General features: G+C 42.8%; 1 protein-coding gene across 1 annotated transcript; it reads right to left on the bottom strand.

The window, feature by feature from the left end:
* Positions 1-487: 487 nt before the first annotated feature.
* Positions 488-10661, bottom strand: BZW1 (basic leucine zipper and W2 domains 1). The gene is made up of 12 exons (XM_075511550.1): positions 10506-10661; positions 9814-9887; positions 7445-7621; positions 4960-5054; positions 4647-4712; positions 4218-4353; positions 3513-3622; positions 3224-3394; positions 2724-2870; positions 2265-2403; positions 1223-1345; positions 488-958 (listed from the first exon to the last, which is right to left on the bottom strand). Exons 2-12 carry the CDS (start codon positions 9875-9877, stop codon positions 927-929), a joined length of 1260 nt encoding a protein of 419 aa, XP_075367665.1. The 5' UTR covers positions 9878-9887; positions 10506-10661; the 3' UTR covers positions 488-926.
* Positions 10662-25089: the final 14428 nt, after the last annotated feature.

Below are 25089 nucleotides of genomic sequence, written 5' to 3'. Positions count from 1 at the left end.
ATAAAATAATCTCTAAGCTTCAGGGGGAGGGGGGGAGTTTTGTCTGCCTTGCCTTCCAGCAGGCACACATTTACAGAGCAGCACAAAGCAAGCTGCCCCCCCGACCCAGCCCTGCTAGCATCGTTGGGCAGCTCTATGTGGAACATTCTCTATTCCAAGAGAGAGGAAGCAGCAAGGCTCCCCCAGAAGTGATGCCTGGCTGTAAGGGGGCCTGGCAGCCCCTGAGGAATGCCAACAGCCATGACAGCCAGCAGGCTCAGAGATGCCACTCTTCACACCCCACCCATGGTCACTGTTCCCCAGAGCAGCTTCTCTCCAGTAGGACACTGAGCTCCCAGGAGTGGGGCAGCCACCCAGCAGTTGGAATAGAGGATTGCTTTATGCTGGAAGTGTCATAAAGAGATGACAGAGTCCTTGGGGAGATAGATGACCACCTATGAATGGGGTTATTTGGAGCAAGTGGTACAGATTGAAGTGTCACACCAAGTTACCACACAAGCCATGGCCTCTTCGCTTTGGAGGCTTTTTACAGTTTAATTTGCAAACAGAACTGCCATAAATCTCATTCACCATTATCATGTCTACTCAAATATAGATAGAAAACCCAAGGGGTAAAAGGGATTTTGTTGCAGAAGGCCTTAAATTACATTATTACAGTAGAAAATACAGGAGGTAGAATATAACTGAAAGGACAAATGCAGGTTAGAGTCAAATCTATAATCGCTCCTGTAAGCTACTTAAAACATGGTTTTAAAAACTAAACCCAGTATTTCAGTAACTATAGAAAACAGTTAAAATAAATTGCCATGAGAGCCCTTATATCATGCTTGATACAGGGAGGTAGGATGTAAGAATCAGAAGGACACATGAGACATGACACTTATCTACAGCTCCTGTTTGCTTTACTGAGGACAGAGTTTCACAGGTCAGTCACCCTCTTCAGCTTCAGACTCCGACTCTGGAACAGAGAGACCTCATCAACAGACTGCCAGCAGGTCAGCCCCCCCCCCCCGGCTCCCGAGTCAGCCGCTGCCCTGCATCCCACATAACAGCTGCTGTTGGATCCACAGGGATGCCACTGGCAAGCTTGTCTAGCCAGTACTGGGGAGCACACCTAGTCTCAAAGGGGCAATTGACACCCCCCCACCCCCAACCCAAAGCATTATTGCACCAGGGTTCCCAAAATGAACAAGCTTGGCTTGTGAGCTAAGCTGCTGGTTACCTTCTTCAGCATTCTTGAGCCATTCAACAAACTTTTTCATTTGCTCCAGAAAAACACTCTTTCCTTTTGCAAGATGCGCATCTTTATACCACTTCAGGATGGGTTCTTCGCTCAGAACTTCAGCTGTAAGATGTGCAAGGGCAGCATTGACGCAGCAAACCACTGAACACCAGCTACTGAGAAGCCCTGCCTGGCAGCCTTTGCTTCCTCCCCTAGAAGCATCACAATACATACTCCCTCCCTGGGAATGGCTGGACAGACCTGCACTAGGAGTGCCTCCTATTTTAAAAGTCTGAGAACCATGCATTTCAGACTGGCTGCTGGGGGTTTCCCAAGCACTGCATCTAGGAGCTGCACTTTCACTCCCACTAACAGTTTTGAGTGTTTCATAGCTATTGGAGATGACACACTAAGGAAAGCTTCAGTCAACTGCTAAGAACAGATGCAAATTCTTTAAAGCTCGAAGTACACCACAGGAAGTGTTGAATTGTTTTTTAAATTTTCCAAGTACAATATAATCTTCAGTTTAACAAGTCATCTCCTTATGTTCCTGTGGTGTTTCCACAGGTGCACAGCATGTTTTTCAGTAATGCCTTTTAACAGCCATTTAACAGATAGCCTACAGCACTCCAGAACACCTTGGTGGTCTCAATCTCTGGCTATTCAGTCAGTGTTCAGACAGAGAACTAAGAAGAATACACTGCCATGTATCTTTTCCTAACTTAAAAGGGCCAAAGAGCCTTAAAAATCTAAATTTAGCTTTTATCTACCACAACTCTTAAATCTAGTCGACAGACAGCATCCTTGTCTAGAGGAGTGTACTTCCATTGTGCCCAGGACAGCCTTTGCATTTTACTGCTCCATCTTTGCAAACAGAAGGTAGAAAATTCTTCAGCTCATACAGTGCAATGTCATAGCACTGATCTTCCCTAAAGGTCTTATCAGGACTGAAGCATTCTGCAGATACAGGCTTTAAAAAAACCCCAACCAAACAAAAAAACAACCCCCCAAGACCCCAGACCTACAACCCCACCGAAGTTACCTTTATAGAAGAGCACCACTATTTTCTGGAAGGCCTTCATGAAGTGAATGTTGTCGTAACAATACTCCTGAATCTTCAATAGAAGAGTCAGCTCTGACTGACCTTGGGTAGTAAAGGCAGCAAGTAGAGGGCTGTATTGCTGTAACAGGAACAACAAATTGGCACACAGAGAGCACTTCACATTTGTCGCCTGACTAGACTGCTTTCACACAGTTTCCATCAGCCACTGCTTAGAAGTTTGCAACCCCTGCACCACCCCAGAGTGCTTCCGCAGAATTCACACTGCTTTTGCCTCAGTAACTTGGACTATAATATCACAGTTACAAGGGGAAGGATTCCCTCTCTGTCTCTGCATTAGGGGGGGTTGTAGGTTTTAACTCATTTAAAAGGATGCTGGAGGTAGAAGCAAGCCCAAGCCCTACCCAACCAGTGCAAAAGTCCACACTTAAGTTACAATACCTTCAAGTGCTTAATGGCTTGCTCTGCTACCAGCTCCTCCTTTTTGTTCCACTCCACCGTGCTCATTACACTAGACCAGATTATGGCTACCACAGTCTGTTCCGAGATGTTGTTTTTCTTCATCTCCTCCTTCACGTACAAGATTATCTGCCAGTTAGAATAAAAGAGTCAGCACATAGGCCACATATGACAGTAAGCTAAATTAAAACTTCTGTTCTAAAGGCAACCTAGAAGCCTTCAGAACCACAAACAACCCCCTTGATCATATGGCAGGATTCAGGACATTAAGGAAAGACTACAAAGCTAATACCAGAACACCCTGGTCCTAATTTTAATTCTTAGTGAGAGCTAGGTGTTTAAGTTCAGTATTTAATTAGGCATGTATCTTCAGATTAGTATTAGATGCTATTGTATTTCAGGTAATTTGAGCTAAGTTCCCACAGAAAAAAGAAAAAAAAAAAGAAAAAGAACCTATACCTTGTCTACAGACAAATACTTACATCCTTGAATGGATCTCCCCGTGACATCTGCTCCTGAAGTTCTTTCTGCAGCTCTTTCCGAGCTCCTATGGTTTGCTGGTTCCGAACATACTCAGAAAGTTCTTTTAGTCCTGCTTCAGTGAAGTACTTGGAGAAGTGTTCAACACTTTGTTTGTTGGCTGGGAAGAGTTCCTGAAAACAAAGTTTACAACAACTCTTTCACAAAAGAAATGCGTGTTAAGTACTTTAAGTTGAGTACTATTTACTAAACTGTCTTAAGTAGCAAATCAATAATTTCAGTGGTACTCACCATCAGCCTGTTATCCATGTTTACTTTACGAAGACTGACAGCCACTGCATTAATATCTTTCTCATTTATCCATGATTTGAACAGCTTGACTGCAAAAGCTGCAGAAACACCTGTGCAACAGGAATAGTAATATTATTATTGAAATTCAAAACAAAGGGAATCATAAGGCCTGAGAGTACAGGACACCTGGTTTGTCAGACCCCTGCTCAAAGCAGCAGCAGCTGTGCTCAGAGGCAGCCCTGGCACAATCTGCAGTACCTCTGCCTGAGGATAGTGCAGCCTCCAGCACGTTGGACTTTTCTCACCACTCAGCATCATGAAGGCCTCCCTGTACTAAACTCAACTCTCCTTGCTGCAATTTAGGAAGGGGCCTAAAGACATGACACACCTTCTGCATCCTGAAAGGTCCCTCTCCAAAATACAGTACTGCCTTGCTGGGCAGCACTAGTGACAGCAGGCCCCAGTGTCATGCAGGGAAGTCCTACACGCAAGCTTTCTGAAAAGACTAGTCTTCTGAAGTCTTAGCAAGACCTTCCAGGTTGCGAGGCAGCACGTTTACCTTTGCTAATCCTGTAGTAAATCTATCACTGAAACTAGAAGAAACTAGCGAGCTGCAAGAGTGTACTGTCATCACAATTTCCACCTACTTGTCATGGTTCTGTCCCCCACCATCCTTCCCTAAAGGAGGAGTTGGGCAACACTTACCTTCTTTAACCAAGTTCTCATTGTAAAGACTGTTGAGAATTGATGCATTAAGTGTCCCGTTGGCCAGCAGAATACCCGTCAACATGGCCAGTTTGTTACGCTCAGACTCCGAGAACCCTTTCAGGAACAGCAGCAACTGCAAGAGGAAGTAAGAAGTAAGAAGAGTTGCCATAAAACTACCATCTCTCACTAAAGTTTGGCTACTGCCTCCATGTTAGACACTTTTGTTTCAATCAAGCTATTCAACTAGCAGAAGCACTAGTTCACTGGTAATCTTCTCCACTAGTCATACAAGCTAGCTGTTATGCTGTTAACAACTTAAGTGTTCTATTTTAATAATCCATTATATGATATAACTCTTCTGTATAGAGAGATTAACTAGCAGAATTGGAAGGTTTATTTGCCTGCTGATAAGGACCTACTCCATACCTTTTTGACTTCATCTTCAAAGCCTTTCTCCAGGTACTTGTAACGCCTGATTAGCTTGTTAAAAACCTAAAAAGATACAGAGGGTATTATTTTTTGCTCTGAACTAACATTTAATTAGAATTTTAAAAATCAAGTTCAGTAAAATTAGTCTGAACTCTTTAGAGCACTTTTAGCTTAGATCAATGCTACTCTACCTCTTCTCATAAGCTTCTTAAAGCCATGCATTATTTTCACCTAAACTTTCAACTACACAAACATTTCATTTTTGACCACTGAACAGTTTAAGTTAAATTGTACTCATTTCAGAACTAACCTGAGCAAATGCTTGCATGGTTTCTAGGTCTTCCTGTGCTGCAAATACACAGACGTTTGTGCGTGTCATGTCATCTGCCAGGGTACCACCTGGGGCTAAAGAAGGGTTTCAGCATTAGTGGTATTACTCCCCAGTGAGAGTACTGAGTAGTCTCCACAATAAGAATTCCAACACCCATAACATGCAACACATCCTTTCACGATGAACTGAGTGACTGGATCACCAAAGACACCCCTACATTTCCATCTGCTACCTCTGCTGTAGTGGAACTTTAAAACCAGTAGCTTAGATATGAACATTTAAATATTCTGACCCCCTACTGCTAACTGGATTGGCAACACATCTTGTTTACGTATGGATAAGTTAACATGACCATCTGAGCTCCTCTTCCCTTAAAGGAAGCCACTAAAGCTGCTTAATCCTAGCAAGTGTCTTTTTAGTGTCTGCTGCAATAGTGCTGCTTTGTAAGTAAGTGTCTTTTAAATAACAGAGTAAGTCACAACAGGAGATGAAACATGTAGAGATGCACGTTCAAAATTCAGTTTTCATTCAGAAGAGATGAGCTTGAAACTTCAGTCTTGAAAGGCACTTAGCTTTTTATCTACTAATTAGAAGATGCTTCTTCACCAGTCCTCTTCAGTTTAATACAGGCATTTGACTAGTAACCAGGCTGCTTCACTAACTAGGGTAGATTTAGGATTCAGGTCACCAACTCTGGTGCCAGAATACCTCATCACTGATTTCTATGCCATCCTACATATAAGGAGGGATCCTTCTGTTATGTATTAGTCAGTAACATGACGTAAAGATGGAAATAAGAATTAGTGGTAAGAATATTAAAAGGTCATAAGGCAACAGGATACCAGTTTTTATTTTGGCCTTGTCTGACTAAAGATCAAAGCTAGTCTACTTAGGTACTTGCTACAGAGAGGGAGTTGAGTAAAGGACCCCTATATCACCATTAATGCAGCAATGCATTTTTCCCTTCCCCCTCAGCCTCATTCCTAGAAGGAACACTTCCTAAGACAGTATGCACTGGTTAAGACTCTTGAACGTAAACCCACAGACTGTAACAATTTGTACATTAACAACTTCAAACAGCGATGCTCCATGTGGCAGACAAGTTTACTTACTCATGCTACCAGCTCTTGTAACGTCAGCAAAAGAGCCAAAAGGAACATCACAGTAACTTCAGTCTGCGTAACACTGTTCCAATACACAGCTTTGAGATAAGGGCACACTTAATGAAGTTAAACCATTCTGAAAGCCTTGCTTTCAGCATTTGCTTGAGCAAGTCACCTGACATTTCTACAGTATCAATGTGAAGACCACCTGAACATGCAACAGATGCATCCTCCCACACCAGCCACCCCCACTGCAGAACTGCCATCCACAGTCTGACTGTGGCCCAGCATCAGGTATTTCCTCTCCTCCCCCTATGCATTTAGGTAATTTGAATTCTATTTCTGTTGCAGAAGATTTTCTGGAATGTAACTGCCAAATTTCTCATTTAAGTCTTCCCCCCAACTATTGCATAACAAATGCTAAAATCTGAGACAGACCTTTCTCAGTCTAGGCGGAAAACATAAAGGGCCGTGCTCTTCATGGCCTGCGTATTTTAAATGGGTCCCTACCATCTGAACCCCTTCTCACTAAACAGTATTTAGTCAAGTAGGAAAAGTAAAGTCTAAATCTAGAAGTACCACTTTTTTTTTTTTTTTTTACTACTTTTCAACCTCATTTAGCTTCATCTACTTCTTACCTGGTCAGTGAGCATCTGCTCTGCTCTTTACATACAGTGTGCACATGAGTTTGCAAGATCTTTCGTCATCACGTTTCACTTCCTCAGTTCCCTGTGTTTTCTGCTGACTCCACCACCCCTCTCATTTCTCACTCCCTGACATCTGCTAGAGCCCAGGACCTCACTATGGCCTACAACAAACGATTTGTAATAGCATTTCCAAGACTAAGCATGTCAGATTCTTCCGTAAACAATATTACTTTCCAAAATAAAAGGGTGGGGTGCACAAAGCACAGTATCATGTCAGAATCTTTCAGGGCAACTCCTGAGGAGTTGCAACTCCACTGCCTTGCAACCACAGACCACACACCTGAAAAAAGCATTCATCCATCTCACATCAGCAGAAGGGAACTTAACTACAGAGTCAAGATCCACTCCTGGTAAAAAAAAAAAAAAAAAAAAAAATACAATATATTCTCCTTTAAGCCAAGTTTGTACAGTCTACACTTTGAAGAATATAAACTGACTCAAGCAAAAGTGCGGTAGGGTATACAGAGTATTTCTAAAGTAACCTGATTGCTCAGTTAGTCACCAAGATGGTCAGATAGTTAACCACAGATAACTTAAACCCTGTTCTACACACTCAATGGGCTCTTTTAGCAGAGTTTTTACACTGAAAGAAAACTGAGCTTTTATAGAGTCAAGTGAACAAAGGCTGACAGCAGCCCCATCAAAAGGACTTACCCAGCATTCCACCAGCCACCAGGATGTCAAAAAGCGTTTCTGCATAGCGGCGATAGTCAAGTTTTGCACCAGAAGCATCAAGAAACTTTGCTACTGCCTCCAAGTCAGTGCCAGTTTCAGTTAAACCTTGAATAATACAGTCCTGGAACTGAGTAGGGTCAAACCTCTCTTTTTCATCTGTAAAGACAAAGTGTTGAAATGAAGTTGCCACACACAGCTGTTTGTTTTTTAAAGTTTGTTGTTTTAATCTTATTAAAAACAAACAAAACAAACAAACAAAAAACCAAACTTGCACTGGCAAGCCTGAAGTTAAACAGAACTGAGATCATTCCAGTCTTCTAAGACAACTGGTATTAACTAGCACAAATAGTGACTTAACAGTGTAGCCTAAAATGAATTTCAATGGCCAATATAGCAGTAAGAAGTACTATATTTCAATGGCCAAGAAAGCAGTAAGAATTTTACTGCTTTCACTCCCCTGTTCAGTCAAGGCTGGGGGAAAGGCTATCAAAAGCTAAAACCTTCCTTAGTTACCTCTAACTGAATTCTTACAGTACTTTCACTAAGAAGAACAGTTGTTTGTGATGATCATTAGTTGGCTCTAATAAAACTTATCTGACTTCTCAGTTTGATTCTTATACCCCTTGTTCACATGTTAGATCACTCTTTCTCTCCAAAAAGAGAGGCTTAGCTACATGCTGGAAGGCAATTCTTAACACGTGCCACTACAGTTTTGTACATTTGACTCCATTACTCATGTTCCGTTTCAGCCCTCTGGGACTCTCACTGTTTTGGACTAAATATTCTGACTGAAAAGCTGCATAGCATTATCATGTTAGAGCCAACTGACAGTACTTGCTTTTTGGCTATGAAGACCATCCCCTCCTCTTAATATGGAGTCTGAAGCAATTGCTTTTCCTCAAGTGCCTGGGGGAAATGTAGAAATCTGAGCTAACTTCTTAAACAAACATGAAATGATGGACTATAATTGCAGATCTATTTAGCATCCTTTGTTGCTGTTAAGGCAGAACACGTTTCTTCACATTTGAGATACATCAGTTGATCATAGCCTTGTTTTCACTATGGGTAGGGCATAGTTAATATGCAATAAATCCACCCGTGTAACTAACAGAAAGCCTTAAATGGAAGGGGTCTTTAGCTTTTGTCATCTCAATTTGTCCTTAGATTATGCAGGCCATGAGAGGAAAAGCTTCCAAAGAAGCAGAACTAGCTCCAAATCTTACTTTGAGTGCTATGACAGCTTAGGCAGTTTTGTTAGCATCTGTTACCAGGCTTCCTGTAAGGGCCATGCTAATGTCCTTACATTCAATGCAAGTATCAACACATTAGTAACAGTTGGGTGGAAGTCTGGAAATACTGGATCAGTTATTTTCCAGGACAGATCCATGAAGCTCATTGTTACCGCAGAGTTGCTTGGAAGCCAAACTATGGTTAAATGATTAAAAAGAGCCAAAACCCCAGAATGCTAGCATTTTATCTGCTGGACAGAGTAAATCCAACTCTCTCACTTCAACAGTTTCTCAAGCTACTTTAATATTAAAAGAGGTTCTGTAAGTCAACATGTGTTTCTGTACAACTTAATTACTATTTCAGTATGTACAGCATCCTTAGTGTTGTAGCATGCTCCAGTTTGAGCTGGAACACTGCTAGTAAATTAATAAAACAGTATTAAACAGAAATGCTAAGAGCTGTCCCCACTTCCTCTTTAAGTTTAAGAAAACACCACCAAAATACTAAATTACTCACCACACCTCTTCAGTCATCAACTCTTCTTATGGGAGTAATTGTGCACATACAGAGATACGCAGTTGCACATCCCACACTTTGGGGTTTTTTTTGTTTGGTTGGGGGGGTGGTGGTGGTTTGGGTTTGTTTTTTAATTTAAATCAGGTATTCTTATAGCACTAAGGGGACAATGCAACTTTTATCCAGCAGCTAACACTGAAATTCCTACTAGGTTAGATGGTCCTTAGATGTATGTATTAACCTGCAACAAGCCTGTGCTGGAGTTCTCCTGTAACTCAGGAGTACTAGATACTTCTGCTTTCAGGCTAAACACACTCAGTACAGTTCTAGAACAACTGTCTCTTAAGCCAAGGTTATCATAGTAAATTCAGCTACAATTCTTACTGCCAAGTATTTTTTATTAGTGCAGAGAACATTCTAGCACCCAGAGTTAGCCTCAAGACTTCGTATTTAGCATGATCTCATTTAAAAGATTTGTAAGAGCATAAAAGCTCATTACTTCATTGACAGAAACCGACTTTTTACTGGGGGCTCTCTACAAAAGGCCACATGCGCAGCACCGACAGCAGGTACTGACAGCATGCGCACTGCAGCTAGCTTACCTCTTTTTCTAGTTTTAAAACGCTGGCCTGATAGCGTCGGCTTCTGCGGCTTTTGATTATTCATAAAAGACACCCTGCAAGAAAGCAGAAACACACCTCAGGAGGCTGACGACGGAGCCTGCCCGCCCCCGGGGGCTCGGCGGCCGTCCTGCGCGCCCCGCCAGCTCCCCGCCCGGCCTCCTGCTCTCGGCGGCCGCTCCCGGCCCGCCCTGCGCTGCGCTGAGCTGCTGCGGCGGCGGCGCCGCCGCCTGACCCCGCGCCGGGGCCGCAGGCGACCGCGCCGCTCCCCGTTCCCTTCCCTCCCTTCCCCGGCCTCCATTTTCCCCGCGGCACAGGACCGCTAGCGGGGAGGCGCCGGCCCCCGCCCCGGCTACCCGGCACGCACCGGGCCTCCCCAGGCGGAGGCGGAGGCAGGGCGTTGGCGAGACCTGCGCGTAGCCGAGGCCTGCGCGATGCCCGCTGCGGCGGCGCCCCTCAGCCCCGCCGCGGAGGTGGCGGCTTTGTTACCGCCGCGCCCCGCTGCCCGTGCGGGGGAAGATGGAGAGCGAGCCCCCCCGCCTCCACCCGAGTGCGCCGCGGCCGTCACGGCCTGGCCTCGCCTGGCGGTAGCCGGCCCCATCCGGCCGCGCCGCCCGCCGCCTCCCCCCGGCAGCGCACGGCGGCCGCCCTCCCGCCCAGGCCCGTCTCCTCACCGACTTTAAGGCAGAGAGAAAACGCCCGAGCGGCCCGGAGCGGAGACGGGCGCGAGCAGCAGCGGGAGAGACGGCGGCGGCAGCCAAAGCTCTCCAGGCGGAACCAACGCGAGAGGAAGAGGGGAGGGCCGCCCTCACGCCCCGCCCGGGACGGACCATGCCGCTTCCCCAGAGAGGACGGAGCGAAAAGGGCCAGGGAGGGGCGCCGGGGTCCCCCGGGGCCGCCTGCTCCCAGCCGCCGGCCCTGCGCTGCGGACCCACCGGCACCTAACGGCCCTCTGCCCGGGGCGCTCCCCCTTCCCGGGGAGCAGGGGTGCCCCTCTGACCCCCCTCCCCGGGAGTGAACGCGTCCGGCCCCCCACGCCCTCGTGATTTACCGTCACACGCAAGCAGCCGCCCGGTGCCCCCCCCCGCGCCGGCGGGCCGCGTGGATCAATCCATCGGGGGGCGCGGCGCCCCCTGGCGGCAGGAGGCGGAGCGGCCCCGCCGCATTGCCCCGCGTGGGCTCGCGGGCAGCGGCAGCGCTCCGGTGGCGCCCGGCCCAGACGCCGCGGGGACGGCTGCGCTCGGGCCTGGTTTGCCCTTCCGAGGACAAGACAAGAAGTGCCGGGGGCAGGAGCGGGTCCTGCTTTGCGTCGGGCTTTGGCAGCCCGCTGCCTGCGAGGGGGAGCTGTGGACTGCTGACGGCAGAGAAAGGTTTGCGGTGAGCAGGGCCCGCTCCCCTTCGGAAAGGCGTTATCAGCTCTGAACATAACCGCTCGCTGTACTCAACCAGATCCCCACCCAGTTCCCTCCTCGGGGCTCAGGTTCAGCCCTTCCTGGGAAGTGTCCCAGCAGCAGATAAGTACAAACAAGATAACAGAACGGAGGCTGCTCTGGAGGAGGAAGGAGTTTCTGCAGAACTGCCATAAAACAGACCGCTAGACCAGCGTCACTCGGGCAGCCGCTAGCCCAGCAGGGAGGGGGGCAGCTGTCTGAGCAACGCACGCTCCCTGTGGCTGCCGTCAGACACGAAGCGGTTCGATAATAAGCTGATTTCCAGTCAAAGTGCTGTTTATTTGTCTGCAAAATGTGCAAAGGCTGATGCTTGCCAGCATTGTGACAGCCATATTTCATAAATTTGACTGCAATAACATGCAGTCCATTTCCCAAGCTGCTTGAAAAAATGTCATTTGTTTTTGTCTTTTCCGAGGTAGTCATGAAATATTCAGTAGCATATTGAATAGATGTGTAAAAACGGGAAACCTGTGTGATCAGGCAAACAGCAGTAAGTAGAACAACTACCAGGGTATCAGCATACTAGTTCAGATGCTAAGGAAGACAACCCCAGAAGTACCCGGGGTGAAAACTAGACACCATCAACATGAAAGGGATTTTTGCTACTGACTTCAATATTTTAAGATTTCACACCTAATCTTAGAATTATTTGTTCAGCAGGAACATGGCTTTTGAAGGCAAAAAAACCCAATATATTCTTTCCTGTTCATCTGATTATTTACCAAGAGCTGTAAAGCTTCCTGCCAAAGTAAATTGACTGTATTTTAGAGAGTCTGATGTCTTAATTGATTAAGCTTAGAAAAATCAGACTTGTAAAACAGCTTTACACAAAGCTTATATCAAGACATTTTTCTTGTTCGTTTAAAAATAGAGTAACTGGCAGAAAATCTGCTAGCCCAGACCCTATTCTCACTTTCAAATGGATTAGATATTCCAGTTTCAGATTTGACAAGCTGTTTCATACAATTTGCTTGATGTGTATATCAGAGGGATCAGAAACATTAATTATTACGGTGTTAAATTTATATCCAGAATGTCTGTTCTTTATTAGCATCTTGATTAGCATTCATGTTAGGTGCTGTACATATATGTATACAATATATGTATAAAGAGCAGTCTATTCCAAAAGGCACATTTGACCGTTCTTTCATTTGTGCATTCCTCCAAATAAACCTGGTTTTCAGTAACCAGCAGAGCTTCTGTATGTTTACTAGGTCTCTTTTTTTTTTTTATGTGGGGAAGTTATAAAAGCTCATGAGGCTTTACGATTTTAATCTCACACCTTTGTCAATACCATACCTGCTGCACTATTAGGTCCTAGATTTGCTATTACAGTTGTAATAATTTCTTCTTTCCTCAGATCCTGATGATAACATCACCTTATAAAGACTTCATGTATTCTAGTCTATACAGAGAGAATTATCAGTTAAAAGCTACTCATGTCTGACATGGAACAAGGTTCCTTAGTTCCAGAAGTGCAGGCCTTCTCTACTGCAGTTAAAACACAGTTTCTTTCAATAGCAATTATAACAACAGGTCTTGTCCTACCTTCAGGCTGTAGAGCAGTCTGTCTATTAGCAGGCAGCATTAAAAACCCCCCGTATGTTAGTGTAGGTCCTTTAAGCGCTGTCTAAAAAACATACACTGCCAAATTCACCAGCACGTAACTGGAAATGTCTACCACACTGAATACAACAACATGCAACATACTCTCCATGCTGATACAGAACAGGAGATGTAATTGCATCTCAGTTCTTGGCTCCCCAAAAGGGCAAACCACTAAACTAACCTAGAGATCGCAAGCTTCCCTCTAGACCTTACACACCTGCCAAATTTCCACCAGCTGTAAAGTATAATGTTCCTCTGACTAAATGACCAGTTATCAGGTGTATAAACAGAACAAGTCACTGTGCTTCAGGAGGGGAAAGTGGAGTCACCTGCACAACCCTGACTTTTTAATTAAGGTCGTTTCCAGCCCTATTTCTTTTTTATCCCAACAAACCACTTCCTTGGCTGTGAATCTTTCCTTTTGTCTTGTCTGGCCTAGCAGAGAGGTCATCACACCTCTCAGCTAAACTATTTTTTTTTTCAGAAGAAAGCAAGGAGAAGCATTGTCCTTTGGTGTTCTTATACAGTGTTCTAAGGGATCTGCATCAGCCACTCACAATCTGGGGAACACACCAATTCTGGTAATTATTTTTCAGCAGACATTCTTTGAAAACCTTATCCCTGGATATATCTATGTTTAGGAAAGCAAATAAGCATTCCTTATCTATCCATACAAGAGGTAGAAGAGATTACATTTAAAGCCTGGAAAAGAAGAATCTTAGCTTTTACCTGGGAAATTCTTTCATCCTAGGGGAACTGGTTAACTGCATTTGATCCTGCTGTCTTATTCAATTGATTATCTTAAAGTCTGGCTATATCTCCAGTGAGGCTGCTCACCTTCCGCTGTCTGTTCTTGCCTGGACTATAGGCATTGCACAATCACCCAACCCAGCATTCATTTGGTTACGCTACCCTTACAGGTTAAACCTAGAGTAAAACTTGGAAGTAGTAAAATCAATAGTTTGTTCATTCTACAAGATGGATATACACTGGGTACATAAAAAATGGAAAGCTTTAAAAATGAGGAAAAAGTAAGCCTATGCTTGCCATGTATGGACATATGAATGTGGAAATGAAACCACCATCCTTTTTGGAGCTAGACTGCTTGTGCTTGCATCTGGAAATATAATACAATTTATCTCAGTTGTACAAGATGGCTCTTCCATGCTTAAGAGAGCCTCAATGCAATAAACACAATTTCTTTAGATGAGTATGTTAGGGGCTGCATCAGCCCAATAGAGGTGAGGCTGATGCAGCTCCCTTCCCCAAGGTCTAACCAGTAGCAAGGCTGAGCATGTGTTCTCAACAAGCAAACATGCAAACATGTGTAAAACATACACATAAACACAGCTGGCCACGCAGATCAAGACAGACAGAAACACTCCGCGCTCATGCAGACACAAACAGCACCAATGGGCTCATCCTATTCCCCTCTCTGACTGATTAGCATGAAGGTCTCTTAGTGGGAAATGTGTGGTTTTATATATATATATATATATACACACACACACACTAAGGACTCCTCCAGTAACTGGCCTTAGACACTCAGTCTGTCCCGTCACAGATCTCCCCCTTGCTGTCACCTGTACATAAGACCCCCCAGGGCCCACAGCCCCACACCAGCATGTCTGTTGCTACAAAATTCAATAGTGCAGCAGATTAATGGGAAAGCACCAGGCTTGCCAAGTCACACGGTCTGAACTTTAAGCTCAAACACTGGCCATTCTTGTTGTCAGTAAGAGCCAGATTTCATCTCACACCATTTTCATTGCTATTTTTTCCTTGAAACAATCTTGATTATAGATCACAGTGTCACGAAATAGCAGGACAGTGCCTTACAAGTTTGCTTTTATTGAAGACATATTTAAGCAAATTCCAGTTTGAATTTGAAAATGAAATCCCAAAAATACCACATTCAAAAATACCCTAAGGGAGATCACATTCAGAGGGAGGATTTTCACCTTAATATTTGCAAATATTTGTTCATTCATTCTAAACTCAAGGCACTGCTTGCTTTGGTACTCATTCTAAAATGAGAGCATTTGTCTAAATCACAATTAAATAAAAAGCCAAGAAGATAAATCACAGATTATGAAAATCACATTTTAAGGAAAGGAACACAAAGACATGATAGTTCCTACTGTCAGCTCCTTGAAGTCTTTGGTGTTACAAAATTCAAAACATATTGCCAGTTGAGCTTTTCCCATTAGCTGTAGTGTCTCACAATTTATCAAGAGAAATGAACAGGAAAACTTTACCAACATAAGCTAGCAATTTCCTCATTACTTGTAATATTAATTTATTTGTAAAGGAATAAAATCTTGTTGTACCTCTACAGATTTAGATTAAATATGACTTATTTGAGTGTGTGTGCAGGTCACACTCTCTTCTATACTATGCTAATTTAAGTCTGCACTCTCACCCTTAAAATAAATGAAAATAGTCTAGATTTATGTTTATGTAAATGAGTACAGGATCTGAACTAATGCAATACCTGTTGAGTATCTCCAGAGTTATCTCTTATGCTAGTGTTTTGGGTACACAATGCTGTTGTTAAATGTGTTCCTACTGTTAACTTGATTGCTTTGAACTCTCAAATGTGAAAGTTGAATATTCATTTGTACGTATACCTATGTTGGCTCAGCTCAGCCATTTCCTTTTCCCCCTCTCAAACACCTTTGCACTTGCTTTTCAGTCTCCTCTCCTCATGGGGAGATTCTCCATCAAGATTCATACAGCTGCCACTGCATCACTTTAAAACCCCCTTTCTAAAACAATGTCTGTCTTTGTTGTTTGGCAGTAGTGTTGTTTGGCACAGCTGAGTTAAACTGTGAGCTGACACACCTATTTTTAATGATGAACTTGTATTGTCATTGTTTCCTCTCAGCCCTGCTCCCCTCCACCTTTTCATCTGGGTCACCGGCTGCACACCTGTTATGCAAACCTGCTGATGGTTGCAATGGGCAATCCCATTTCAAAATGAATGTTTTAGATAAGAAGACCATGAGGATTTACAGATGTGGTGGTGTGTCCCCCTATATATTTGCTCACTAATTTATGTTATCCCAGAAATCCTCATCTCTGTTATGAACTTCACCCAAAGCTGGTACTGGGAACCTCTCCTGCTATTTAACCCTCCCTACCTCCAGTACACCTCCCTCACCTTGTGCCCTCTCCTTACCTACACATGAATGCATCAGCTATGTCCTATTTTGCTGGAAAGACGGAGCAAAACTGTGGGTAAGGCAAAGGAGAGGAGGAGTGAGCACTGACAGTGCAGTGAATAGCAGTGATTTTATTCCAGCTCTGAGAGAGGTCAAAGCTGATAGTGCTTCAGAGAGATCTAATGGTATGGAGCAGGCCTGAGATGGGCTGCCAGGAAGCAGAGCGCTATACTAGAGCATTACTGTAGTAGTAATAATCAGTGTCTAGAAAACATTTGGCAGTATGTACTTTTAGAATCTCTGTTCTACTTCAGTATTAATACATTGTCCATCACATTTCTACAGTGTCTAATTCCGATCTTTAGGATTTTCATGTACTAGAAGAACAGAAAGAGTGGATAACAATGGTTGAGAATCTCAAACTGGTTGCAGAAGTGGCAAAATGGTACTACTACTTGTGATCTGTTCTTCATTGCAGATATTTTCAAAATTGCATGCAAATTCTTTGAAGTTCATGGGGTGACTCCAGAACTATTCTAGTGTAGCATGGAACACAATTTGATTTAGAAATAAATCTATGTTTCAAAATGAGAGGTCTCTTACTTGGCAGGACAATAGAACTGGTGCTTATATCTTGTTCTATAAAGATGGATATATATCTATATATCTATATAATCTGTGTGTGTAAGTATTACAGTTCTACTTCTTTCTTGCAGGAATGCTTTCAGTCAGTAAGTGGCTGAAGGAGTCACCTGGTTGTTTGATACTTAGGAAAGCAGTATTAATCTATATTGATGGCCCATGGCTTATAGGTTCCAGGTTTATCTTTTGGAATCAGAAAGAAAATATAAAGAAAACAACATCATTTTGCTAAGGGGAAAGGAAACTTACTGCAATTCACAAATGCATATATCCTTATCACCATATTCCTAATATCCCAAATGCATATCCTTATCAGCTGTTTAAATGTCATTGCATGCACAAATCCCCACTTTCTCATGTTATAAAGGGTTGTGAAATCAACCAACTTACCTCTAGTCAACAGTGGCATACCTGTAATTGAACAGGTAATTAAGCACATACCTCCACAGCACAGGTGAGCTCACAGTCTGAAAGGCTCAGATTAGAGGAATTGACATATGAGGTTCCATTATGCAACATGGTTTATTGAGACTGCCTTAAATCATGGAGGCCATGATGTTTGCAAGGAAATCCTACATTTCTGAGGGCATTCCTGGAGATAGAACATCAACTCCTGATGACTGGATAACAACTTCACCTTTATTTAAATTCTAAGTTGTTACCAAGTGTTTGCACAACACCTAGCCCACAAAGGTTCTTGATCTTGGTTATGACTTCTATTAATATGAGAAATTCTATCACTGTGAAAGACTTGACTGCTGGATATCCTGCACAGAAGGAAACAGAAGTGGATGGATGTGGAATTCACAGCCCCAACCTCCAGGCAGGTTGTGGTTGGGGGTTTCTAGCTGGCTGCTGTTCGAAGAGATAGGGGCCTGCAGGTTTGCCTGACCCAGTTTGTGTCCCTTTTCATAGAGAAATTTTCAGCCTAGGGTACAACCGAGTTGCTCAAACTCAGGTCTGTGGGGCTTTTTAAGTTGAAAGCTTTAATTAATGGACCTTGTCACAGTTTGGTCTGGTGTTTCCTATTTGTTTAGTTTGCTTTCTGACTGGATATGGATTGAGGGGAGAATGGCTGCTAAACTCTTGCTGTTTTTCTGTTTGATAATTGCTCCTATGCTTTACTCCTTTCATTTTTTTTATCCCTTTTTTTTCCCTTTTTCTCTTCAACTTATAAATAAACAGAAATTTTGGGCAAGTGACAATGTATTAAGCAACTCCAGATATATCTACTTTTACAGTGCCAAAAGGATGAGTGCAGTGGAAAACCTGTTGAAGTGGCTAAAGCCATTATGTCAGAAAACAATGTCATCATTCCCATCTTGCCCTCCTTTCTGAAGAAACTCTTGCATGATCATTGTTGGCTAGGACAGACAGGGGGAGAGAAGTTGGCTCCTGCCTCATAGTCTTACAAAAATAAATACTCTCCAGCAGGCTGCTGCTCTGTCCCGCCAACCCCTTCTTGTGAGGGAAGTACAAGATATAAGAAGAGCAGATTGAAGGCACTACTCTGGAAAGAAAGACACAGAGAACTGCAATGGTACATTTTCTTGCCATTCTCATTTTGAAGAAAGCAGAGGCAAAGCACACAGGTGGTTATCCAAATAACTTCAGTGATCATGGGGGAAATTTCAATGAAAGTGCACAGTCCACCAGTTGTGGGTACCTGTTCCATCTGAGAGGGAAGATATTAGAAGATAGTGGTATGTCAAAACCAGTTGGCACTGTGTTGCACTTTCAGAGTGGGGAGCTGTACCATTCTCAAACCTACACATCAAATCTACAAAGTAATTACAATGCCTGAGATAGGCAGAAAATGGGCATCCTGCATGTTTGTCAAAAAAAAAAAAAAAGGCAGAAGATCGGGGTATCTAAAATCCATTGTCCTTCTTAGGCCCCATCATTTCAGTGTCTGCTGAACGTCTCTTCATTCCAGAAAACAAAGAAGACATAGCATGACCTGAAGGTCAAGGTGGAAGGCTGTCATAAACCCAGCTGGAAATGGGTTGTACAATGGGAAGAATCATTGCTAGCCTCTGCTTTTTTATAAAAATCAAGGATGTATTCACTCAAGTAGCTGTAGGAATACTTCTCAGATCATGACACAGAAAATGAGCTTATATAAAGTAACTGGGACCTAGACAGTTTAGGCTTTTACAGTGAATATCTTAAATTTGCACCCTTAGATTCTGTGGATGCCACTGTCAATGGTGATGCTTGCATGGAAACATAAATCTAAAATGTTTTATTTGGGAGTGCTCTTGTGCACCCAGCCTGTGTTCTAACTCCATGTTGTGACAAGACTTGGGTGCATATCAGCCCATGTTTCCATCTTGCTGGTTTTCAAGGAAGAAAAGGAAACTGGGGTACGTGGTTCAAAGTGGAATCAGTCTAGACCAGAAGCAGAGGACAAGTGATGGAGCACACCTACTCTGTGTCTAGACATAGTCATGGTTCCTAATAGAGATGCAAATAAAGCGACACTAAAGACCAAGTCAGACTGTAATCTGAAAAGTACTTTCAAGGGCTTTTAGATTAAAGGAGATATATAAATTGGAAACATTACCACTGAGGAAACAGCACAGGTTCCTCAGTTCTGGACTGTCAGTTCATGTTACTCTGTCAACATAGCTGAGCAAAGTGCCACTGATTCAATAAAGTGGAAAGCTCTGCTAATTGTAGTATGTTGAAGAAAAGAGATTTGGCTCACTGATTAGTCTATGTGCACAGTCCATTGAGATGAAAGAGAATTGAGGAGTTGGCTAACTCATGAAAGGAATGAAAATGACCTTACTGTCTCAGTATAGACATTATCACAGGCCATGCCAATCCACTCGACAGTCAAGGGGCTGTTCAGTGTGAAGCCCAGGGGCAGTCCTCTTTCCTTCTGTGCAGCAGCCGCTGCATCTCTTATTGCAAAGAACACTGAGCTGCCCCAGGAGAATCTGGCCTCGCCCATGCCCTGGCAGAAGAGAGAGGCAGCTGGAGAGACTGGCCTTAGAAACTGACAGCAGAGAGTTAAATCAGCACATCTCTGCTGTAGTTATCTGAAATATACTGAATCACACCAGCTCAGCATTTGGTCATGTCCAGCGTATTTGGATTCAACAATTTTCCTTGGATCTCTGAGAACTTGCAAATCGGAAAAACATCAAGGACCAGGATTTGGCTGATGGAGGTCATTTTAAAATTCACAATACAGCTACACTATCAAAAAAGCTTCCTGCTGGGACTTCAGTGCTCACATTATAAAGCCATTAAATAACTCATGACTTCTCACATAAACCACCTTTTCTATATCCAAGTGGAATTAATTCTACATGATGAAACAGAAGAAGAAAGATACCCACCCCCACTGCCCCCTTAGCCCCTCTTGCATGGATAAAGTTTGTGCTGACTAATTTTGATAAGAAATGTGCCCTCTGTCTCTATCTATTTTCTTCATGTGGAAGAGTTTGTTCACTCATTTACACTATGTAAGGCCATAAGAATATGGAGTGGACTTTCTTCTGGAAATTCCCATTCCATTGTGTACTGGTTTTGGCTGGGATAGAGTTAATTTTCTTCATAGTAGCTGGTATGGGGCTATGTTTTGGATTTGTGCTGGAAACAGTGTTGATAACACAGGGATGTTTTCGTTATTGCTGAGCAGTGCTTACACAGAGTCAAGGCCTCTTCTGCTTCTCAGACTGCCCTGCCAGCAAGTAGGCTGGGGGTGCACAAGAAGCTGGGAGGGGACACGGCTGTGACAGCTGACCCCAATTGACCAAAGGGATATCCCACACCACATGGCCTCATGCTCAGCAATAAAAGCTGGGGGAGGAAGAAGGAAAGGGGGGACATTCGAAGTTACGGCGTTTGTCTTCCCAAGTCACTGTTAGTACGCGTGATGGAGCCCTGCTTTCCTGGAGATGGCTGAACACCTGCCTGCCCATGGGAAGGAGCGAATGAATTCCTTGTTTTGCTTTGCTTGCTTACGCGGCTTTTGCTTTACCTATTAAACTGTCTTTGTCTCAATCCACGAGTTTTCTGACTTTTACCTTTGGGATTCTCTCCCCTATCCCACTGGGGGCAAGTGAGCGAGCGGCTGGGGGGGGCTGAGCTGCCTACTGGGGTTGAACCACAACACTTTGTCATACCTGCTTTAGACTCGAGGCTGGAACAGTGGGCATACCTGTCTTTTAGTAGCCAGAGGCCTACACTCCCTTTTAATTCTCCTTTTGTTTTGAGGTGCTTTTTTTTTTGCTCTTATTTTGAGGCTGTGACCAGTGCTCACTCCTAGTACTGGGTGCCTCCTCAGAGGATGATGTACCCTTAAAACAGAAAGAATGGTGCTCTGCAATGGCTAATGGAAGAACTGGGCTCAATTCCCATACCTATCATAGGTTTCCTGTGAGATTCTAGAAAGTCACTTAATCTCTTGTCTCATGACTTCTCTGCCTTTAAAAAGGATCATAATGTTTCCTTCTTCCATCCTTTCTCCTGCCTAGGCAGTTTAAGCTCTTCAAGATGGACTCTTTCACTTTTGATGTATAGCACAACAGCTAGGTACAAAAAAGTTTCAATTTTTATTAGGGCATCTAAGTGCTACTGTAATACCAATAAATTATAGGAAGAAAATTAGTCCAAAGAACGCAGAACATCAGTGTTTCACCATTTAAGTACAATTTGTTCCATAGATGAAACTGGAATTATTTTTTTGGGGGGGGGGGGGGGGGAAGTCTACCATACACTACAGTCACTTACGGTTTTACAGCAGAATCACCTGGTGTGCTTGCAAGTGGTAAGTTTGGCGTTTTTACCTTGGAAGAATAGATAGCAATTGAGTTGTGTGAATTTGGCAGTAAATAGGCACGGAACTGCTCAGGAATGTCACAGATGGCAGGGATCTTATATGTATCTGGCCCAAGAGTAAGCTGCTCTCCTTCTGGGGAAAAGTAGATTTCTTCTAATGTATGAAGACCAACTCCCTGAATGAAGGCCCCTTCAATCTGAGCAAAGAAAAAAAGGTGAACTTTTACATCTCATTCAGTCATTTTAAAAGATAAAAACATATATACAATTAGACTTACTTTTTAAGATTACACATGAGCTGGCATCTTTCCTTCCAAAAGTAGAAATTAGAACATAGACCAAAATAGGACCAAGCTGTCCTCATCTGACTTATACAAATATTTTCATTGGCTCAAGTTCTACTCTTCCTTATTCCTGGCTGAACTCACTGTAACTGGAACAGTTACCTCTGATTTGCTTTGGCAAAATTGCCAAAGAGAATTGAGTCAAATCCACTGACTTCAAGCTTATTGCTCACAGGAACTCCAGTGAGGAGATATTTGCCCAGGGACTATGACATAAATAGTCTGCTCAATCTGATATTTGCTTAAAAAGATTTTCAGATAGCTAATGAAATTTTTTCTAGAGAAAAACATCACAGACACAAATAGATGATAAGCTGGATAAGAAGAGAAAATAACAGGCCAACCTAAAGCAGGAAGGAACAACTGCTGCGTAGACACCTGGGCTATGACAGTGGTGATGTAAACACTGGTGCAAGGTGAACATAGAATTGAACTGCTAAGGAAGAATGATTTGACAAATTTGGCAATCCTTGAATGTGCAAAATTAACATAATCTTTCAGGCAAAGGGCAAATATATGAGGATGAGCCTGTAATAGGATAAATAAGCAGGATAAGAAAGGCTTTTAAATGTAGGTAATGATTTTAGAAGCATTTCCTTTGACTCTGCAAAGAAATGACAAATATTTTTTACACTCTGAGTTCACCACTACTTTCTTATTCACAAACTATTAGTAACACCACTTTTGTCACTATTCAGTTTGTCTGTAGATACAGGTAGTTGAATCCATAATACAAAGCTATGGATATAACAGACCTTTAAAGAAAGGTCTGTTCCATCTCAATAGCTTTTTCCATTACATCACAGCTGAAGTCAACAGTGCTCTGCAGCTGGTTAAGATTTAGCTCTCAGTCAGTAATTCTGAGGTAAATTGGTCAGGAAAAAGTCATAAGGAGATTCAGGATGCTAATCCTGTAAGACATTTCCAAAGTCTGTTGGATCTGCTTTTCTCATCACTTTTCAGAAGATGAACAAGAAGTAGAAAACTTAACCTAGTATTATTTATAGCTGCAAATAAAAACAAATACTAGTATATCTGTCAATCCAGCATCCTTGAGTGTTAATGAATGGTGTCTCATAGGCTTTGGTGGCTATTAAATTGACCAATAACAGCAATCATTTAGGCATGAAGAGGAATGTTCACTAACATCTAATAAAGCAAAACTATAGAAGTTCATACCTGTCCTATATCTATAGCTGGATTTATGCTAAAACAAGCAGCCACGATAATGTCTGTTCTGATGTTCTGTTAAACAAATAAAAGGTGTTATAAAGTTATATTTAAAATACACAACAATAAAGAGATCCTAAAAATATATATAGTCTCACCCATGAAAGATGTGTAATCACAAGTATTATAAATTTATTCTGAAACATGAAAGCTACTTGAGATAGGCTGTGTTGATGGAGCGTTCATCTACATAATGCATTTTTGGTGGTTGTCTGAAACTTGGAATGTGATATGCACATCCCATGAGTAACAGGATGATCAAGAATTCAAGAATGGCTTTGTTGCTTGTTCTCCTATCAAAACTGAATTGCTTGAAGTGATGTTTAGCCACTTACTATGCTTTGCTGTGAGTGTGGAAGCACAGTCACCTGAACAGAAGTTCCTTATGTAGAGGACGGGACAGGGAAGAATGTCTACTGGGCTGTTCTTATACAAGGTCTAGTGTCTTCTCCTCCTAAATCCCAGCCTGGTGTACTTTGAGGAGGTTCACAGACTCCAGCGATTTTGGAGTCTAGCTCCACATGGTCTACTAGATGTCTGGCAGTCACTGCAGCCAAATGTGCTTCTCCAGTAGCCAGAAGACATTGGGTGGTGCCCATACAATGCTGCTGAGAGCTGTCCCTGCACTAAATCCCCTTTGCAACAGGTCATGTTATGTGACTGTGGCTTCACCTGTTTTAAATGTAAATCTGTTAAAAAGGGGACTGTAACTAATGATATGGTCTTACTGCTGAAGACCTGACATGTAGGGAGATGTTCAGAAGGTCTAATTGAATTTCAAAGCCATCATATATGGTAGGAACATTAAACCACGTTTATTTTCTGCTGTTCTTATAGCGTTTCTTACTCTTCTGGTTAACATCAGACTTCTGTCACAAGAACAGGATGAACAAATTATATTGTAAAGGGCAGTATAGCCATTTATTTTTCTGTTGGCATTTTGCTGAGTACATCCAACAGACTATGTCTCTATTCTTAGTCAAAAGAAGCAAAAGAAAAAAAAAGTCATATGAATGTAATGATGGTGGGAAATTCACCCAACTCTACTTCAAGTTCACTGTATTTTTTGACATTACCTTGTGAGTTCCTGTCAAACAGTCAATTTCTACTTCATAACATGCAACTCCAAAGAGAAAATATGGGAATGCATGGCCTTTCTGTGTGTCCCAGTTCATGTTTGTAACATAACCTCTGGAGGAAGTAAGAACATCCCTCAGATTAGATTAATTTGATCAAGACTCCCCCACACCCTATCCTTGTCCTCACTGTTGAGACCACTACAGGAGTCATATAATGTGATGTATCATAAACTCTCTAAGCTAACTTTTTTCATAGGATCTCTGTAGTCAAAGACAATCTAGGATCTAGCACCACTGATAAATATATGTTGTGTGGAGTGATTTGGGAGGATAGGGGAGGGTTGCAAACCATGATGGCCATGGAACAAAATTCCTTGTCGGCCTCCTGTGTCCTACTGTAGTTGACCTTGGAGAAGACTCTGTGCATCAACTATCAAATTAGGTAACCGAGGTTATAAAGTGCTTCTGAAATCAGTATGGGTTGAAGAGAAGAATTCCTCTTGTTAAACACTGCAGTCTCTGGTCCAGGCAACTTCTTAATGGTTTGTGTGCTGCATCTGATATGGCCTTGAGAAGGTTGAATGGGGACAGTTTTATCCTTCCTGCAACTTATTGACAAAGTAACACCTCCAACGACAAGAAATTAAAAAAGAGTAATGGCTTTCCTTACTTGAAATAGCCAGTAGCTGAAAGACTGATGCTTTGCTTGTGAGTTTCACTGATCTGCAAAAGGTATACTCATTATTAAAGAGAGAAAATTAAAAATTATTTACCTCATATTTAAAGAAAAAGTGAAACTTTAACAAAAAATTTTAAAAATAAAAAAGAGGCCTAAGTAAAAGCTTTACATTCCCTTGTGCCCTGGACATATCTTTAGGAAGGGACACATTGCAAAATCTCTAAAGTTGGCCAGATTTACAAGGACATTGTGTCGCACTACTTGCTT

This window comes from Mycteria americana, chromosome 9, assembly GCF_035582795.1.
Source record: "Mycteria americana isolate JAX WOST 10 ecotype Jacksonville Zoo and Gardens chromosome 9, USCA_MyAme_1.0, whole genome shotgun sequence".
In the NCBI taxonomy this organism is placed as follows: Eukaryota; Metazoa; Chordata; class Aves; order Ciconiiformes; family Ciconiidae; genus Mycteria; species Mycteria americana.
The sequence above is the reverse complement of the archived record's forward strand: the minus strand, read 5'-3'. Positions and strand labels throughout refer to the sequence as shown.

Bases quoted from the DNA above. Each gene is read 5' to 3' on its own strand.
- BZW1 (XM_075511550.1), bottom strand. From the start codon at position 9,877: ATGAATAATCAAAAGCCGCAGAAGCCGACGCTATCAGGCCAGCGTTTT. The intron at 5,055-7,444 runs GTAAGTCCTTTT...ACCCTTCTTTAG, and splicing joins GGTGGCTGGTGGAATGCTGG to CCCCAGGTGGTACCCTGGCA. The intron at 3,395-3,512 runs GTGAGTACCACT...CTTTGTTTTCAG, and splicing joins ACATGGATAACAGGCTGATG to GAACTCTTCCCAGCCAACAA.